We start from the raw sequence: 21,190 nt of genomic DNA, 5'->3' as shown, positions 1-21,190 counted from the left end.
CATCCCATGTCTTCTTATGGAGCACGGCCCCATGATGTTAAAGCATTCCTGGTGTTAAAGAGACAGAGGGAATGTTGGAGCCTTTTGTTAGAGTAAGTCTGCATGGCAAGAGAAAGCTGGGGTCCCAGGTACATATCCTCTTACGGTTGAATTTGCTCTTGAATCCACAGGTTCTAGTCTACAGGAATAAGACATTATCAGTACTGGAAGAAGGAGGAGGTCCCAGGCTTAGGAGATCATCATTTCTGGCAGCAGCCTGACCTGAGATATCTGACCATAACTTCCAGGCAGGCCAGGGGCAGACAGAAGACAGCATATCCTGCAGTTGCTAGCCCTTTCTTCAGAATAGGAGAACATGACCAAGGCCCGGGTAAGGCTTATTTTACCTATTTTTGTCCTTTGTTTCCCAGTGGATTTGTGGAAGCTTCTAAAACCCAGTCTGGGGGTGTCTGGGTGGCTCAGTCTATTAAGCGTCTGCATTCAGCTCGGGTCATGATCCCAGAGTCCTGGGATAGAGCCCCGTGTAAGACTCCTTGCTCAGTGGGGAGCCTGCTTCTCCCCTTGCTTGTACTCTCTCTCTCTGTCAAATAAATAAAATCTTTTTAAAAAGTTAAAAAATAAAACAGTCTGATAAAATGAAACAGTATATGTTGATAAAAATCAGGATCTGTCAGAAAATAAGTTTAGGCCATATTAAAATCTGGGCAAGTTAGGAAGCAAGATATATGGGTCATAAGATTCATACAAAGCCCTTAAGGATGGAACCGAGGTAAATGACTGTGTAAGATCTTATGGGCTGGCTTAGCTTTGAATTTGTGTCTCATTTCTTGGCAGCTGTAATAACAAGAAAAACATGAAATAAGTTACATGATTTGTAGTGTCTGTGAGGAGAAAGCAAACCAGTTCTTCAGGGAAAGTAATTTCATTGCTCTTAGTGCTTAAGAAATTTCTTTTCCTAGCTCTTCACAGAGATTTTGTGGTAGACAGTGTCCTCAATATCAGTCATGTAATAAAGGCATAAGATGTTTCCTTTGGCTTTTTCTCATTGTGTTCTTCAGAGTAAGCTAAGGGGATAATGCCAAAGCAGAACTTGATTGGACAAAATTCTTCAAAAGCAGTGCACCTGGACAGTAGAATCTTCTGGCAGTCCAACACTTGAGCCCGGAATAAAGCCTAAATTATTTAATAGAATGAATGGGCTGCTTGACCTTTGAGTGGTCCTCCATGAAGAAGAATTCTGCCATTTGGCAGAAGACAGCTGGAAGTTCCACTCTTTGATAACAGCTTGGAGTACAGATAGTGGCAATGCTCCCTTTACACCTTTTCAACCGCAGGTTCAGAGAATGGAGACAGAGTCAATTATTCCTGGTCTGCTCTTTGTATTATTAATTACTTAAATGATGCGTGGCTACATTTGCATGTAAAAGATTGAAACAAAAAGAAGTATTTACACCAAAAGAGAATATCCCCTTTCACCTCTTCCTGCCCAACCTCCAGCCCAAGAGGTAACAGATGTTAATAGTTTGGGTTTCCAGTCAATCTCTTTGTATAATTGACATGTGGTAGAATATATTTATACACATTTTTATATGCATCAGTATATATACTTATACATATATAATTGTATATATTAAGATTTTTTCGTGTGTCTGGGATCATATTATATATACAACTTGGGGACTTGATTTTTTTTTTATTTAAGAGAGTACCTTGAAGATCATTGGCATTAATAGGTTTACATCTACCAAATTGTTTTTTTTTTTTAAGATTTTATTTTTAAGTCATCTCTATACATAACGTGGGGCTTGAATTTATAACTGCGAGATCAAGAGTCATGCTCTACCGACTAAGCCAGCCAGGTGCCCCACTACCAAATTGATTTTAACGTTTGCATAGTATATTACAGCATGGAGGTACTGCAGTATATCCTCAGCTGCTTTTTTTTTTTTTTAAAGATTTTATTTATTTATTTGACAGAGAGAGACACAGCGAGAGAGGGGACACAAGCAGGAGTGGGAGAGGGAGAAGCAGGTTTCCCGCGGAGCAGGGAGCCCGATGTGGAGCTCGATCCGAGAACCCTGGGATCATGACCTGAGCCGAAGGCAGATGCTTAACGACTGAGCCACCCAGGCGCCACTGCTTTTTTTTTTTTTTTAAGGTTTTCCATTTTATTTTTTAGAGAGAGAGAGCTCGTGCGCTCATGTACACAAGCAGTGGGTAGGGGCAGAGGCAGAGGGAGAGAGAATCTTAAGCAGGATCCATGCCCAGTGCGGAGCCCAACTCAGGGCTCAATCTCACGACCCTGAGATCATGACCTGAGCTGAAATCAAGAGTCGGACACTTAACCAACTGAGTCACCCAGGCACCCCCTTGTCTGTTTTTGATGGATGTGTAGATATGGATAGTTTTTCACTGTTACTATTTTTTTTTAAGATTTTATTTATTTATTTGACAGAGAGAACACAAGTAGGTAGAGTGCAGCAGGCAGAGAGAGAGGGAGAAGCAGGCTCCCCACTGAGCAGGGAGCCCGACGTGGGGCTTGATCCCAGGACCCTGGGATCATGACCTGAGCCGAAGGCAGACGCTTAACCAACTGAGCCACCCAGGCGCCCCAGTTTTTCACTGTTATAAACAAATAATGAACATTCTTCCTCCACATTGTTTTGTTTCTGCAAGTACTTTTTTTTTCAAATATTACTTTAGTACTCTTTTAGGCTAAGAAGAACTAACTAGTAGAATTCCATGGTGGTGTTGTCTGAATGTTTGTGTCCCCACAAAATTCATATGTTAGAATCTTAACCCCCAAAGATGATGTATTAGGAGGTGGGGCCTTTGGACCAGGAAGTGGGCCCTCACCAGAACACAATCATGCTGGCTCCTTGATCTGGGACGTCCCAGCTTCCACAACTGTGAGAAATAAATTTCTGCTTTTATAAGCTATGTAGTCTGGTGTTTTGTTATAGGAACCTGAGTGGACTAAGACACATGGTCCTGTGGTATGTGAAATAACCCACAGTGTGCATAACTTATCAAGGGAAAACGATTAGAACGTCTTCCTGTCCCTCTTTTCTGCATCATCTGTTCCACCTTAGATTGCATCGGCCTCTGTTGTTACAGGCATCATTATCATTTGAGGATGTGGCTGTGGGCTTCTCGTGGGAGGAATGGCAGTTACTGGCTCCATCTCAGAAGGACCTGTACCGGGACGTGATGTTGGAGAACTATAGGAACCTGGTGTCAGTGGGTGAGGACAGCATTATCTGTTGCCTTTTCTTTCTCATTCAATAAAATCGGTAGTGTCCCTGAAATATCTCCTGGTTTGGACTAACACATTGTAGAGAACAGACTTTTATTCTCCTCTTTGGCACTAGAGTGTATATGCTCTCCCTTCCCCAGGAAAAGGATTTTGCTTTACTGGGATGCCTGGGTGGCTCAGTCGGTTAGGTGTCTACCTTCAGCTCAGGTCATGATCCCAGGGTCCTGGGATCAAGTCCTGTATCAGGCTCCTGCTTCTCCCTGTGGCTGCCACTCCCCCTGTTTGTGCTCTTTCCTTCTCTCTCTGACAAATAAATAAAAAATATATATATATTAAAAAAAAAAGGATTTTGCTTTACTGAAGTATAAATGATGTACAAACTTTCTCCAGTTTTCGTAGATTCCCCAAGCTTAAATACTTGGTGTCAAGTTTTCAATGATTTCCCATTTTACAGGTTATCAAGCTAGCAAACCAGATTCAGTCTTCCAGTTGGAGCAAGGAGAACCACCATGGATGGTAGAGGGAGCAGCTCAGAGTCAAACCTGTCAAGGTGAGTGAGTGAAAACCAAGAAAATGGGGAGAAAGGACACTAAAACTCCAGTGGGCCAGTGAAAGGTTAACACTTTGGAAGTGTTGTGTGGAGAACTTTTTTTTTTTTTAATGATTTTATTTTATTTATTTGTCAGAGAGAGAAAGAGAGTGCTCACAAGCAGGGCGAGCAGCAGGCAGAGGGACTAGCACGGTCCCCACTGAGCAGGGAACCTGATGCGGGACTCGATCCCAGGACCCCGGGATCATGACCCGAGCCGAAGGCAGACGCTCAACCAACTGAGCCACCCAGGCGCCCCTGGAGAACTTTTCTTATATCAGTTGGCGACACAAAAATCTGAGCAACTCCTTTCTGTATCGTTCTTCTTTATTCGGGCTGTTCTTTGCCTGCTATTAAAGGTTGAGGTCTTCCTTTTTTTCCTCATTTCTAGATCTGATTACAGTCTTGGCTCATGTAGGATCCAGATTGCTTACCTGGTTCCCTCCTGCCCAGCTTGTGCCTGTCTTCTACCTTTCCTTTTTTTTTTTTTTTTTAAAGATTTTATTTATTTATTTGACAGAGAGAGACAGTGAGAGAGGGAACACAAGCAGAGGAAGTGTGAGAGGGAGAAGCAGGGAGCCCAGTGCGGGCTGGGATCATGACCTGAGCCAAAGGCAGACGCTTAACGACTGAGCCACCCAGGCGCCCCTACCTTTCCTTTTCTGCAGTGTTCCCACCTCCTGTTCCTCACCGACTTGCTCCCATACAGATGGCTTTGCACTTGGCACAGTTCTCGTCTTCTGCACATCCTTGCCCCTTTCAAAAGGGCTGAAATCCCTGACAACCCACCTCACCTGAGGTCATATAAAACCTACACGTATCGGGGTGCCTGGGTGGCTCAGTTGTTAGGCGTCTGCCTTCGGCTCGGGTCATGATCTCAGGGTTCTGGGATTGAGCCCCGCATCGGGCTCCCTGCTCCGCGGGGGGCCTGCTTCTCCTTCTCCCACTCCCCCTGCTTGTGTTCCCTCTCTCGCTGTGTCTCTCTGTCAAATAAATAAATAAAATCTTAAAAAAAAAACAAAAACAAAAAAAAACTACACGTACCTTTTCGCTTAGGGCACCTCAATCTATTCAACCTTTGCTTCCCCAACTTCCAGGTTCTGGGTTTTTGTGGGTTTTTCTTTCTTTTTTTAATCTTCTGCTTGATTCTCATATTAAAAGTTTCATTCATTCTCAAGGCCTAAGCTCTCTGTTCTCTGCTGGAGAGTCCCAAATTGACCTTTTCTACTAACGTCTAATCCGCAGTGTAATCCCGTATGTTGCCAGCCACCAGGGCAGCTGCCCTTTGATGTCCCCCTTCCTGTATGCAAAAGCAGAGGTCCTCCTTTCCCCCAGATAATGTCTTCACCGTCATAGAGTTTATTCAGATATATTTGAAGAGTTAAGCTCTCTGTACTCTGACAGTTATTCCCAGGTTGACATCTCCCCTTCTGTGGCCTGATCAGACCTCTAATTCAATATTTTGCCAGCACCGAGGATAATTATCCTGGGAAGTCCTCTTTCCTTCAGCTTTTGTGTTGCAACCTGAGATCATTTTTCCTCCTGGTGAATCCTTTTACTCCTAGTGCATTTTACTTAGGTTTTGCTGTGCTGCTGTACACATTAGGTGCTTAGTTACCTGTGAGTTGCCTTGAATTTTCTGTATTATATCTGACAGTCTCTGCTATTTCTATTAGATTTTATCGTTTTGAGAAGGCCTTAGGGAATTGCACACTCTCAATTCCCACGTCGGAGTAGGCTGTGATCATTTAGTCTTGCATTGCACCTGTTGCTACACACATTGGCTGTCTTCAGAGGTTCAGTGAGTCCCTTTTAATGGTATGGCTGCATTGCTCTGTGGGCAGGGGGCATTAAAGTGGTGGAACTTGATGAGAAAACAGGAGGAGTGAAAACTGGTTAAAAAAACAAGAGGTCCACATACATTTAGAGGTTGAGAAGATAAGAACCCAGCTGGATAGAGTGAGAAGTATGGGGGCTATGGTAGGAGAGTCAGAAAATGTCCCAGAAACAAGTGACAAACTTATTCCAAAGAGGAGGAAGTGATATATTTTATTGAAAGCTGCAGGTCATATAATGTCCAGTAAGCTGAGGACTGGCATCTGTGCATTTGATTGTGTTGCATTTTTACGGCCAGTTACCGCCTTCCTTCACCTTGATCTCTTCTTATCTCCACAAGTTCCAGTGCACACTTGGAACTCCCTCTTTTCTAATTTTTCTGTATTTTGTGTCTACACTGCACTGACTCAGTCATGATCACACGTTTTATCGTATTGTTTTATGGTGGGTATGAGGCTTCTTTTTCCATATAGAGAAAAGGCCTCTATGTTAGTCTTCCTTACTGCATGTAGACTACATAATCATTCACGGACAGCATCATTTGCATCTGTTTGTTACTCACATCTTGAAAGTGGTCTTATTTTGTTTTGTTTTCTTTTTAAATTTTGTTTTTAAATCAGGGATGTGTGTAAACTACATGGGAACTTTTTCAAACCACAGGCTTTGTCTTTGGAGATTTGGTTTCTAATCTACTAGATATGGGGAGTGCCCTGAGCATATGAGCTTGGAAAAACTTAACTAGGCCAGCTGTGCTTTGATCCGTGTAGTTGAAGAACTGCCACCCTACTGCACTCTAAAAGAGTTGGATCTAATGAAGGACAGAATACCTTCCAAGTGTCAAAGTCCCATTAAAATTTTTAGGATTTGATTATGAGGCATAGACAGGGGCTGTTTTTGCAAAATTAGAGAAAATTGAGCTTTGGTAAAGTGTTACAGAAAGAATTAAAGTGATTTTTGGAAGAATGATAAAGTAATTTCTGCAAGAAAGATAGTTGAATTTCAAGTCAAAATGATGTGGGTTAGTAAAAAGATTTTAGAGGTAGAGTTGAGGAAAGCAATGTGGGAGATTCTTAGTACCTTGGCCTATAGGAGACTATATGAAAGGAAATGGCTGATTATTGTGGACTTTATATTAATAATTGGCTTAGTTATGGCAAAGTGAATTTGGTTCTGTTTTAATTTTTTGTGCTATTTGTAGATAGTCTTGCTTGATAGCTTGCTTGAGTCTTGCTTGATAGCTAGGGAGTAGCATTGAAACATAGGAAGTTACAGCTTGGAGTTCTAGGATAAATGGAAGATAAGACAGGTCGATGTTTTGATCCTGGACGGGGAATGAATCTCTTAATTGGTGGGTGACAGACGATGTAGGAACAGAGATTAAGGAAGAATGTGGCATTAGCTGAAAGAAGAAAATTTGGGGATGAATATATCAAGTAGATTATAATGACAAATATGGATATGGTTTATATGGATACAGATGACCTGTATCTGTGCTGTCCATTGTATTGGCCTCTGGCCACATGTGGCTACCTAAGTTTAATTAACATTAAGTAAAATTACAGATTCAGTTCCTCTGTCACTCTGGTCACCCACATTCAAGTGCTCAGTAGCCACACGCGGGTAGTGGGTACCATAATAGGAAATACAGATACAGAACATTCCCATCATTGCAGAAAATTTTATTGAACATCATAGTATGCAGTTATAGTATGATTAAACTCATTGGAGAAGGTGATGTTTCCACTGTTCACTACAACTGTACTCTTCTCTGGGACAAGGGCAGATGGCACAAGGACCTTTTCTTTTTTTTTTATTAGAGAGAGAATGTGCACACGCATGAGCAGGGTGGGGGGCAGAGGGAGAGGGAGAGAGAAAGAGAGTCTTAAGCAGCCTCCACACTCAGCACCAAGCCAGATGTGGGGCTTGATCTCACAACCCTGAGATCATAACCTGAGTGAAATCAAGAGTTGGACACTGAACTGACTGAGCCACTCAGGTCCCCTAAGGATCTATTTTTAAATTCTAGATGGACATACATGTGTCTGGGTATATTGGACTGGGTGAGGTTGTATCATTTTTACGTAGAAAATTGAAGTGTTGACTACAGTATCAGTCTAAATAGGTGATTGGTGTTTTATATAAGTTAGTTTTGGTGTGCAGGTAGAATGAAAGGGGAAAGGTTTAGTAACAAGGCAGTTGTTGAGTATTTTACCTCAGTAATCTTGGGATGAGATGCTGTCGGTCCTTTCTGAATTTCTGATTCCAGCCCTTTGTTATGAAAACCCACATTGTTTATGTTTGATCAGCATTTGTTTGATGTCTCTGGATGGGATTTTCAAATTCTCTTTGCATATTCCTCTCCCAAAACTCTTAAGACTTGGAATCCATGAAATTCTTGTTCTGGGCCTCCCCCTTTCTCTGTCCATTCTTCCTACATTATCTCACCTGATTCTGTGTAGTCAAAATAAGTACTGTTTATATACTGATGACTTAAAATTGTTATCTGAAGGGGCGCCTGGGTGATTAAGTTGATTAAGCATCTGACTCTTGATTTCAGCTCAGGTCTTGATCTCAGGATTGTGAGATCAAGCCCTGCATTGGGCTCCGTGCCCACTTAAAAAAAAATGTTATCTGAAGTCTAGAACTTTCTCCACACTCATAGATCTAACCGGATACTTCATATTTGTACATGAATGTATATATTGTCTCAAGCCTGATGTGTCCCTCAAAATGGAGCACTTGAGTCCCCACATGTCAAACCTCTCTCCCTAATCTTCCTCACCTTATTAAATGGCACCAGCAGCTACACAGATACGTAAGCCACATCCTGAGAAGCTATCCTTGATGATTCCCTTTTCTTCCTCCGGCATTCATTCTTACAGTGAGCCGTATCTTTTCCTCCTGGCATTGTCTTTCCTTTCTCTGTACTGTGTCCTTGTTCTTGTACGTTTCTCCATCTCCATGGTGGTCAGCTGATGCTGCTGTTACCTCTTGCTGAACTCTGCTGTATCCTGTTGTGTATATTCTCTCAACAACTTAATCTCTCCAGTTCATTTTTCATACAACAGCTATGTGATTATTGGTATTTTGGGAAATACTAATTCAGAATGGGTTGTATTCCTTCCGAAAAATGTTCAGTGGCTTATGGCCATTGCTCTTAGCATAAAACCTAATTTCTAACAAAGTCTTCCTACATCATCTATATCTTCTCAATTCTTCCACCCTTTTCAAACTTAGCTATTTCCACTTCACTCAAGCTCAGGATAGTCCAGGTACACCAGCCTTTTTTTTATGTTTCTTGATTATGCCTAAATTTTTCTGCCTCTGGGTTTTTGCATTGGGTGTTCCTTCTTGAAATGTTCCTCATCAAGTTATCTGCATAACATTGCTCATTCTTATCCTATGATGTCACCTTAACTTGCCTTGTCTCATGGATGACTATTTTATCTAAGATTAACCTACCACTACTCTGTCATCTCCTTCATACATACTATTTTGCACTATCTGTAATTCTTTTATTTCTTTGGTTACTCGTTGATCCCCTCTTCCCCCATCTTGCTCTCTCTCGTTACTAGAATGACAGCTCCATGGAGACAAATTAAATAAGTTGCCTTAGTGTAACTGATATATTCTAATTCTAATATTCTAATATATTATTCTAACCTTCAAATATCATATTGTAACATATTCCTAAACACCAGCACGTTCAGTATTTGTTGGATGAATGGATCCATCCCCTCCATCTTGTTTTGTTCTATTCCAGTCACTGTGTGGTTCTATTTTTACTTCTGTCTCCATTTTGCAAGGTCCTATTTGGAAAGAATCCCAAGTTATATTTATTCATTGTAGGCTATCCAGTGTTGTTTCTAAAGTAGCTTTTCTTCCCTTTGCTGTTTTATAATATTGTCTTTTTTCACAGAGCATAGGGTATATTTCTCTTAGGGATCTTATAAAGAGCTAGCCCAAACCATGGCAAATTTTTTTTTTTTTTTTACATTTTCCCCCCTAAAATTATCATGGATGTTTTCATTGTTCTTTTTCCTAGAAGAAATATGGGAGATTGACCATATGCAGTGGCACCCAGAAAACCAAAACGAGAGTAAAACTTTGGAAAGATATCAGCAAAGTAATGCACTTGGAAACAATTTCGATTTATGCAAAAGTCTTGTTCCTTTAACACAAAGACACAATAAGTTTGGCTCACATTGTAAAAGTTTGAAATCACATTTAGGTTTTGTTATCCAGAATAGAAGATATGCAGGAGAGGATTCTGATGAGGTTAGTGGATGCGGGAAATCATCAGTCTACATCCAGGAGGGTACAACTCTTACTGGACTTAAATGTCTTGGATCCATTAAACCCAGAAGCACTAAATCACAGCTCAATGAACATCAAAAAACTTACACAGAAGAGAAGCCACATGAATGCAGTGAGTGTGGGAAAGTCTTCTCCAGGAAGGCACAACTCATTAGGCATCAGAGAACTGAAAGAGGAGAGAAGCCGCACGGATGCAATGAATGTGGGAAAACATTCATGAGGAAGATTCAGCTCACTGAACACCAGAGAACTCATACTGGAGAGAAGCCCCATGAATGTAATGAATGTGGAAAAGCCTTCTCCAGAAAGTCACAGCTTATGGTACATCAGAGAACTCATACAGGAGAGAAACCCTATGGATGCAGTGAATGTGGCAAAGCCTTCAGCCGGAAGTGCCGGCTCAATAGACATCAGCGATCTCACACAGGAGAAAAACTCTATGGATGCGGTGTGTGTGGGAAAGCCTTCTCCCAGAAGGCATACCTCATTGCACATCAGAGACTTCACACAGGAGAGAAGCCTTATAAATGCAGTGAATGTGGAAGAACTTTCTTTTTTAAGTCGGACCTGACCAAGCATCAGAGAATTCATACGGGAGAGAAACCTTATGAATGCAGTGACTGCGAAAAAGCCTTCCGGAGCAAGTCAAAGCTCATTCAGCATCAGCGAACTCATACCGGAGAGAGACCATATGCATGTAGTGAATGTGGCAAAGCCTTTGCCCACATGTCAGTTCTCATTAAACATAAGAAAACTCATACAAGAGAGAAAGCTATAAATTCACTGAAGGTGGAGAAACCTTCCTCAGGGAGTCATAGCTCTTTATACATCACTGAACTTGCACAAGAGCAAAGCGAGATGAATACAGTTCCTGTGGAAATACCTTCTTTGGGAACTCAACCATTGTTAAACCTCAGTGAGTTCCTCGGGGGTAGAAATGTAGTGTTTGTGGAACAGCCTTTTCTAAGAAGTCAGGCCTTAGTAGATAATAGGGAATTTGCACAGGGAATAAGTCTTGCAAATGCAGTGAATGTGGCAACACCTTCAGTAATAAATTATATCTTATATGTTACAGACATTGTGTAGGAAAGAAAATCTCTGGTACCAGAATGTATCTGATACCAGAAAAGCCTTCAGCAGGAATCCTCCACACATTATATGTCAGAGCTCATTTTGCACATAAATGCTATGGATGCAGTGGTGGTGGAGGATAAGTCTGTGAGAATTTAGACTTATTAAATTTCTATGAAATCCCACTGGGCAGAAATGCAGCTATTGTGGGGAAGCCTTTTCCTGGAGGTGATATCTCCATTGGTATCAAAGAATTCCCACAGGACCAGAACGTTAGGAAAGAATGTGATGATGTTTTCGGTGATAAGTTCTACCTCATCACGTCAGAGAAGTGTAGAAAGATACCGCTAGAGACACTGAATATGGACAACATTTTCAGTAAAATGTGGAAGAACTCATAGGAGAAACCCCTGAACACAATAAAAGATGGAAATTCTAAAATAGGAATTCTATTGCCAAACTAATGTGTCACAATTTTATACCTTGGGAATCTGGGAAAGACTTTTCTAATAAATGAAATCTTGGGCACTAGGAATTGCATTATGTAGCAAAAACCTATGAATATAATGAATACGGAGATACAACTTTATTAGTCTCTTATGGCTGCTGTAACAAATTACCATACATTTGGTGACTTAACACAGTATTATAGCTCTGGAGGTCTGAAGTCTGAAATGCATCTTGCTAGACAAGGGAGTCACAGGGCTGCATTTCTTTCTGGAGGCTGCAAGGAGAAGCTGTTTTTCTTTGTCCTTCCAGCTGCTAGAAGTTGCCTGAATTTGTGGTTTGCAGACCCCTTCCACCTTCAAAGCCAGTAATGGCCAGTCAACTCTTCCATCACTCTGACACTGAACTCCTGCCTCCCTCTCCTACATTTAAGGACCTCTGTGACTATATTGGGCCCACCCAGATAATCCAGGATAACCTCCCTATCTTAAAATCAGCTAATTAGCAACCTTAACTCCACCTACTACCTTGATTCCCCCTTATACTGTGAAATATTCCCAAGTCCTGGAGATTAGAATGTGGACATCTTTGGGGGGCCATTATTCTGCTTCCTTCAGAACACCCTCTGGCACCCAATTATTTGTCCATACTACATGAAACTACATTCACTCTCTCAGCACCACCAAATGTCTCAACCTATTATAGTACCAACTCAAAGTCTAAAATTCCATCTAAATCTTCTCGGCTCAAAAGCTCTAAATCAAGTATTGGGTGAGGCTCTGGGTATGATTTGTCTTGAGGCACAGTTCTCTGTGAGGCTGTGAAACTCTAGAAACAATTCATATGGCCCTAAAATACCTAATTGCATCTTTTACTTTAAATGCCTTTTGCCACGTAATGTAATATATTTACAGGTTCTGGGGATTAGGACATGAACATCTTTGGGAGGCCATTCTGTCTACCACAAAAACATTAGATTTCGGAGAATTCATACTACAGTAAATTCCTACCTAGCCTTTAAATAAATGTAGAGAAGCGTGTTCACAGAGTAGTAATTATCTTTGATAATTATGGTCCAAATACAGTAACTTTTTCCCTATAGTCAGGGAATCTTACGCCTGTGTCATTAGATGTGACAAGCATGGAATACTATTGAAATATGTAAATCAAATGATGAACACTGGAACTCATAAATGCCCTAAAGGAACATGAGCTTTATGTGCTGCAAATGCTGCCAAATGTATTTGTATCTATTCTGAAATTGTATAAATGAACATATCCTATTCTGAGTATAGAATGCATATTCCATAATGCACCTAAGTAACAGAATTCTTCACAGCCAATTCCAACAACCTCTTTTCTTTAACAGTAAATGTTTAATGTATATACTCTCACTAAATAACAAAAAAATAGACAAAATATATGAATGGCCTGTTTTCAGACATTGGGTAGTAGGGAGATCAGCACAGCTAACTCAAGAGAAAGGAAACAAATGAAGGGAGCCTTATGACTACCTCCAGCTTACAGCCTGGAGAGAGTTTCCATTCTGTAGCATAGGGAGAGGGAATCCAATCAAATCCTGGCAGTCTCTCCAAACTGAGGCAGAGTTCAGGGTTTGGAGAATTCAAGGTGGCTCAAATTTATGGGGCAGGTTACAGGAGAGGAGAAAGCTGCACCCAGAATGAGCACATTCCTCCACATGATTTGAAGTTGTGATCAGCACATATATGTAAGGAAGCTCCCTGGGCTGGAGAAAGAACCACTGGAAAGGAACAGGCAGAACCATCCTTGGAATTTGCACAGGTTGGGAATAATTTGTTTCCACCAGTTGGAATGGAAACTCCTCCCAACATTTGGAAAATCAAAGTGGATCTTCAGAAAAATAGTGTTTCAGTTGGGGGGGGGGGTCGCTCAAATTGACTCGAGTAACGGCTGCTCTGAGCCCTCCTCACAAAACATAAAAGTGAATTTGGTAGATTCATTCATAAGTTTTAGTAGTTTTCTGTAGGCTTCCTTGGGTTTTCTTTATACACAATCCTGTTGTCTGTAAATAGCAACAGTATTCTTTTCTGATCTTTAAGCCTATTATTTTTCTTATTGCACTGTGAGGTTCTCTAGTATGTTGGGTGGACAGTTTGTCTCATTCTCAGTCCTAAGGGAAAAGTGCATTTTGCACATGAAATGGTGAATTTTGGTGCCTCAAAGCTACTATAAAACCAAACTGTTTCCAAGTAGTTTAACTGCTTCCCAAGTAGTTTAACTTTAAGCCCAGTAGTATTTAAAGAATAGAAAGCAATCCATCAACCAAGAAAACCAACAGTGTCAAAATCACAATGTCTGGCATCTAGTCAAAACCTACCCAGGTATGCAAAAGCAAAACAGGAAATTAGGATCTATAAACATGAAGAAAAGTCAATAGAGACCCAGAATTGACATGGGTGACAGAATTAACAGAAAATGATGTTAAAAACAGCTATTATAAATATTCTGTATACTTAAGAAGGTTGTATCAAATGGATTATAAAAATTACTGTGGGGTTTCTCTCCATGTGAGCAAAGGGGTAGGTGAGGCCAGTCTAGTCACTAGAGTCCCCACCCCCAGGTTGTTCAGCCTCCCAGGAAGAGATCAGAAGGAGGTAATTTCCATCAGTGGGGACCAGGTCCCATGAGGAGGAGACCCAAGCCCAGCTGAATTTGGGGAGTGTAGTTTGGTCTCTGTCTAATCCCTCTTTGGTTTTTCTGGGAACTGAGGCACCTGTGCTGAGCCACAGATTTCTGGGAGGTGCAGTTTGGGATACATTGTCTTCCTAGTTAGTGGCTAGTGCTTCTTGGCCATTTGGCTGCCACAGAGGTTCTGGAACATGCAGTTCATCTGCCTTTGTCTATTTTTCTTCACGTGAGAATTCTGCCTGGATTGAAGTGGCTATTGAAGAGGGTGCCTGTCAGACCTTATCAAAGATGTCTGCGACTTCTATATGCAGCATGTGAGGGAATTGGCCTTCCATGGGTCAATTCCAAGCTCATCCGGTGACTCAGCTTGGACAAAGTCAGATCTTGGTAGGTCTGTCCTGTGTGGCTGGGGCAGGAGATGGCTCTACAGAGCTCCTTTGTTGTGCGGGAGGCATTTGTCCTCATTCCTCCTGCTCTAGGAGGCTAGATGGACCCTGTTTCGGGAGCTTGGGACAGGAATTTGATTGTGGGTCCTACTGAACCTTACCCTGCCCCTTATCCCATCCCTTCCCTTCCTGGTCCCCAGGAAAAACTTTGGGTGCCCGTGTGTTCTATGGGGTGTCTTGTCCTGGCCTCCTCTTTCTGTCGCCACGAACAGAGAACTTCTAGAACAATGTTTGCCATGCAGTGCCTTGAAGACGAAGCAGGCAACTTTGAAATAGTATTGTTATGAATGGGAAGATGATTTCAGCAGAAAGAAATTCGATTTACATACTTTAGAACCTACAACACAATCTCTACAGATTTGCAGATTCCACCCACTTCATCTTGCTTTCCAGTCTAGAATTTGGGTCTCTAGATTTTAGAACCTGCCCCTCCCCTTGTCCCCCACCCCCCGCACTCACATGCTCTCTCTAAAAAAAAAAAGAAACATCCTTCATGAAAAGAAGGGTGTTGAGTAATTGTCAAATCTCTAAAAGCTAGCCTGTCATTGAAATGTCTCCTTTATTTTTTTTTTAAGATTTTATTTATTCATTTGACAGAGAGAGACACAGCGAGAGAGGGAACACAAGCAGGGGAAGTGGGAGAGGGAGAAGCAGGCCTCCTGCAGAGCAGGGAGCACGACGCGGGGCTTGATCCCAGGACTCTGGGATCATGGCCTGAGCCAAAGGCAGATGCTCAACGACTGAGCCACCCAGGCGCCCTTGTCTCCTTTATTCTTAATCAGAGCTCTATTGTCAGATGTTCAGAACAAGAAAAGACAGTAGACTAAAAATGCTGGTGATTTCCTAAGAACAGAAGAAAATGACCAAGGCCCTGGTGGGTTTTTTCCTGTGTTTTGCCCTTCATTGTCATGGATTTGCAGAGGGCTTATAAAAATAATTAACAAATGGAAACATACAAACATTCCTAAATTCAGAATTGAAGGAAAAATAAGCCATAAAATCAACGTTAGGACAAAGGTAGAAAAATGAAATGTAGACCACTGAGTTTGCTTAAAGGAATACAGGTAAACAGATATGTAAGAATGTATGATGTATTTAAATTGAATTACAAATACTGTCTAATGTTTCCAGTATTGATAATGTGTTACTTTCCTCTTGGTGTCAAAAACAAATTTTCACAAACTTTTAGCAACTTAAAATAATGCAAATTTATTATCTCACATTCTTTAAGTCAGAAGCCGGGATTGGCTTGGGTAATTTCTCTGCCCTGGATTTCATTAAGACAGAAATAAATGTGGGCCCACAGAGTCTTATTAGAAGGCTCTGGGAAGACGCTGCTTCCAAGATTATTCAGGTTTTGGTAGAATCCATTCCCCTGTGACCATATGACTGAGCCCCCTGTTTCCTCACTGGCTATCAGGTGCAGTTTGATCTTTGTTCCTAGAGGCTGCTTATATTCTTTCTGGTGCTTTACATATGGTCCTCTTCCAGCCATCAACTGAGTTCCTCTTATGCTTCCAGTTTCTCCAGCTTCCTTCCTGAAAAATCTTCCTCTTCTGCTTTCTAGTTGCTTATGTGATTACATGGTACCCTGATTACCCAGGTTCATCTCCCTGTGTGTAGTCAGCTGAGTAGTAGCCTTAATTACATCTCCAAACACAGTACCTAAATTCATTTGATTGGACAACTAAGGGGCAGGAATCTTGAAGGGACATCTTTAGAATTCTACCTAAAGAAATAATAGATGAGAAACACTTTAGAATTCTACCTAAAGAAATAATAGATGAGAAACAATGTCTTGATATGTATTATTCATAAGGAGAAATCAGACCAGCTCCTTAGAGGAAATAATTATTTCCTGGAGCTTAAGTCTTGAAACCGGATAATTAACTTCTCCAACTTTGTTCTTCTATTTCACTATTGTTTTGGCTTTTCTACATCCTTTGCTTATCCATATAGATGTGAAAATTAGCTTGTTTACTTGTTTTAAAAATGCCTTTGGTAATTTTGGTAGAGATTATATTAAATCTACCTTAGTAAAAAAAAAATTAGTGGGGAGCCTCGCCATCCATGAACATGATACAGCTTTTCATCATAGCAGTCTTGTACATCTTTGATTTACTCTTGGGTATTAGGATTTTTTGTTTTAGTTTTATTTTTCAATTGTTTGCTAGTACAGAAATACAACTGACTTTTTAATATTTTGACCTTTTGTCTTGTGAATTTGGTAGATTCACTCATAAGTTTTAGTAGTTTTCTGTAGGCTTTCTTGGGTTTTGTTTATACACAGTCTTGTCTGCAAATAGCAGCAGTATTCTTTTCTGATCTTTAAGCCTATTATTTTTCTTATTGCACTGTGAGGTTCTCTAGTATGATGGGTGGACAGTTTGTCTCATTCTCAGTCCTAAGGGAAAAGTGCATTTTGCACATGGAATGGTGAATTTTGGTGCCTCAAGGGCAGACTGTGCTGGGTTAAGTAGTATTTCTTGTTTTATTATTATTGATTTTATTGTTATTTTAGTGGTTACTAAACCACTAAAGCTCACAGTGTGACATCTTTCATTCATCACAGTTGACCTAGAATTGATATCATGACATTTTACTCTATTCATTTCACACACCTTACCTTCCCTACTTCACACTTGTAATTCACACATTCCATTTCACACTTCCAAAAATTTAATGACCTGATGGCCGTATAATTCCTTTTAAGTCCATTCTCTGTCTTTTGAGCTACCATTGCCCTACCTTTTAGTTTTTTATTGTTATAAACACCTTACATTGTTACTAATTTCATTCTTAGGCAGTAGAGGGCCAGATATTAAATATTTTCAGCTTGGCTGGCCATACAGTCTCTATCAAATCTGTTCAACCATCTGTTCTATAGTGAAAGCATTCATAGATAGGTAAACAAATGGATGTGGCTATGGACGAATAAAACTTAACTTAGAAAAGTAGGCAGGGGGTGCCTGGGTGGCTCAGTCGGTTAAGCATCTGCTTTTGGGTCTCACATCAGGCTCCTTGCTCGGCAGGGAGCCTGCTTCTCCCTCTGCTGCAGTTCCTCCTGCTTGTGCTCTCTCTCTGACAAATAAATAAATAAAATCTTAAAAAAACAAAAAGGAAAAAAAGAAAAGTAGGCAGGGAGCTGGATTTGGCCCATGGACATCTCCTAAACAATTTACCCTTTAAGGAAAATGAGAAGAATAAGAACCTTACAAATATCCCATTATTTACAATTTCTGGTGTGCACTACATTTCTGTTGATCTGAATTTTCAACTACCATAATTTTCTTTCAGCCTGAAAACATCCTTTAAGATTTCTCTGTGCAGATCTTTCAGCAGTGAATTCTCTCTCATTTTGTTTATTTAAAAATGTCCTTGGGGTGCCTGGCTGGCTCAGTCAGAAGAGCATGTGACTTGTGATCTCAGGGTGGTGAGTTTGAGCCCCATTTTGGGTGTAGAGATTAGTAACAAACTTGAAAAAATAAATGATTGTTTTCATTTCAAAAAATGTGTTTATTTCAAGTGGCTCTGTGTAATGTGTACCGCATTGGACTTCTAGTGACGAAAAATGTCTTTATTTCACACTAATTTTTATTTTTTTATTTTCATTTATTTATTTGTTTTTAAAGATTTTATTTATTTGAGAGAGAGAGAGCACAAGCAGAGGGGAGGGGCAAAGGGAGAGGGAGAAGTAGACTCCCTGCCGAACAGGGAGCCTGATGCTGGGCTCCATCCCAGGTCCCTGAAATCATGACCTGAGCCGAAAGCAGACACTTAACCAACTGAGATACCCAGGCACCCCATCTCTTCTTAATAACATTTCGTTTCTCTAGCTTACTTTATTGTAAGACTACAGTATATAAAACATAAAATATGTGTCAATTAACTGTTTATGTTATCAGCAAGGCTTCTGGTCGACAGTAGTTAAGTTTTGGGGGAATCAAAAGTTATATGTGAATTTTCAACAGCACAGGGGTGGTGCCCCTAACCTCTACATTGTTCAAGTTTCAACTGCTCAATTTTCTGCTGGTTCATACACATCTGAACATCAGAGATACATCTGAAGGGTCTTTTTTTTTTTTTTAAGATTTTATTTATTTATTTGACAGAGAAGCAGTGAGAGAGGGAACACAAGCAGGGGGAGTGGGAGAGGGAGAAGCAGGCTTCCCGTGGAGCAGGGAGCCCGATGCGGGGCTTGATCCCAGGACCCTGGGATCATGACCCGAGCCGAAGGCAGACGCTTAACGACTGAGCCACCCAGGCGCCCCCTGAATGGTCGTTTTTTAAAAGATTTTATTTTATTTTTTTTAAAGATTTTATTTATTTGACAGAGAGAGAGACAGAGAGAGCAGGAACACAAGCAGGGGGAGCGGGAGAGGGAGAAGCAGGCTTCCCGCCGAGCAGGGAGCCTGATGCGGGGCTCGATCCCAGGACCCTGGGATCCTGACCTGAGCCGAAGGCAGACGCTTAACGACTGAGCCACCGAGGCGCCCCATAAAAGATTTTATTTTTAAGTAATTTCCACACCCAGTGTGGGGCTTGAGCTAACAACCCCAAAATCAAGAGTCACATGCTCTACTGACTGAGCCAGCCAAGGTGCCCCTGAATGGTCATTTTAATATTTCATTCTTTCCCCATATTTTGGATGTTTTATTTCTCAATATATTAAAAACATAATATCCTATGCTCATAATTACTCATGTGCAGTCATTTCAAGTCTGATTCTATGTTCTTTCTGTTGATATATGTTTCCCTGTAACTATATATAGTAGTAAATACTAACTAGACTTACTGTGGCAGTCATCGTCATCTCACAAATATATTGCAAATCATTATTTTGCACAACCTGAAACTAATGTTTTATGTCAATTATATGTCAATAAAAATAAATAAAAGGTAGTATTTAGTTGGGAAAAAATATATAAAAGCTCCTTGAAGGCCAATATTTGCTGTGTTTTTATGTTAGCACTTAGTTCTCTATCTTTTACGTAGATGTTAAAACTTTTTAAAAAAATAAAAATTAAAAAAACAAAAATATTTTTCAGAGATTTCTATTTCAGGGATATTTTACCTATAGGATTTAATGGATATACCTTTCAAAAACTTCTAATTTTTCGGATTAGTCAATAATTAAGTGTACAATTGCAATAGAGTTTTTAATTGAAATATATTTGACATATAACATATAAATTTAAGATGTACAACATGTTGGGCGCCTGGGTGGCTCAGTTGGTTGAGCGACTGCCTTCGGCTCAGGTAATGATCCTGGAGTCCTGGGATCGAGTCCCGCATCGGGCTCCCTGCTCGGTGGGGGGTCTGCTTCTCCCTCTAACCCTACCCCCTCTTGGGCTCTCTCTCTCACTCTCTCTCTCTCAGATAAATAAAATCTTTTTAAAAAAGTACAACATGTTGATTTGACACATCTATATATTATAATATGGGAAGGTAGATTTAATGGCATTTTACTTCTTTCCATAATGAATAATAAAAACTATTACAGAAAGACATAGCCTTTGTAAGTTATGGTAAAAACAACCAGAACATATACCTCGAGGTCTTTTTCACTTCAGTAATGATCACTACAAATTGAAGAATAATATGTTATAATAGGAATTAATGTCATTTGAGGATGTATCTGTGGGCTTTACCTGGGAAGAGTGGCAGCTACTAGGTTCTGCTCAGAAGAATCTGTATCTGGGTATGATGTGGGAGAATTATAGCAACCTGTGACAATAGTTAAAGATGATTGCTGTGTGTCGTTCAAAGTGTCACAGACAATAGCCTTTCCTTTTTCAGTTGCCCTGGCTTCCAAAGAGCTTTAAGATACTGAACTTTAGTTTATAGGCAATAGATTCTTTGTCTGTCTTCTGTTTCCGTGTAGAACTTACGTGCTCTCACCTTCAATAGATATTTGATCTGTCAAGGTGAAACTCTGTCAATTCCTGAGACTTCCGTGCTTTCCCTAGATATCCCCCACCAAGTCCAATTATAAGTGTCCAAGCCTTTGTCATTTCCCATAAACAGGCTATCCAGCTACCAAGCCAGATGTGATCCTTAATTTCGAGCGTGGAGAAGAGTCATGGAGTGTAGAAGATGAAATGCAATGTCAGTGCATTTCAGGTAAGTGAGCAACTGAGAACAAGAAGATGTGAGACTTTGAGAGTAACGTAGTTGGCCATGAGGGGATGACCCCTCACAAATGTGTTTTAACAAGGCTAAAACTTTAAAGGTTGCTACAGATAATCGGTAATTACAGAATCATTAATGTAAATCAAGGTAATTCCAGAAATCATTAACGAGGCTCTCATTTGCCTGGTGTTTCAAGGGAGACGTGCACCTCTTTTTCTCTCTTTGGATTGATTCATGTTCAGTAGAATGTTTCCTGTGCAGCTTCCAGACCTCCTCCTCCTCTTCTACTTCCTCAGTGGCAGTGCCCCTTCCTATTTTCTCTGCAGTTCTTGTTTTCACCCCTTTTACCTGATCAAGTGATATAACAATTCTTCTAGTTAACACAGAAGCCTTTTATCCTGGGATCAGGTTTTTGAACTTCTGTGG

General features: G+C 40.6%; 1 protein-coding gene across 10 annotated transcripts in view; it reads left to right on the top strand.

The window, feature by feature from the left end:
- The window catches only part of LOC113935807 (zinc finger protein 577), a 36,166-nt gene that overhangs the window by 7,771 nt on the left and 7,205 nt on the right, over positions 1 to 21,190 (top strand). For 5 of the 10 annotated variants that reach the window (XM_027618315.1, XM_027618318.1, XM_027618314.1 and 2 more), the window contains 4 exons: positions 171 to 370; positions 3,118 to 3,244; positions 3,711 to 3,806; positions 20,660 to 20,755. In XM_027618315.1, the coding sequence (XP_027474116.1) occupies positions 356 to 370; positions 3,118 to 3,244; positions 3,711 to 3,806; positions 20,660 to 20,755 (334 nt within the window). In that variant the 5' untranslated portion in view covers positions 171 to 355. Of the gene's footprint in view, positions 1 to 170; positions 371 to 3,117; positions 3,245 to 3,710; positions 3,807 to 9,726; positions 12,432 to 20,659; positions 20,756 to 21,190 lie in introns of those variants that run through there. The other 5 variants (XM_027618321.1, XM_027618320.1, XM_027618324.1 and 2 more) reach the window with 4 other exon arrangements.

The sequence above is a fragment of the Zalophus californianus genome, chromosome 17 (assembly GCF_009762305.2).
Source record: "Zalophus californianus isolate mZalCal1 chromosome 17, mZalCal1.pri.v2, whole genome shotgun sequence".
NCBI lineage: Eukaryota > Metazoa > Chordata > Mammalia > Carnivora > Otariidae > Zalophus > Zalophus californianus.
This window is presented reverse-complemented; position numbering and strand designations above follow the sequence as displayed.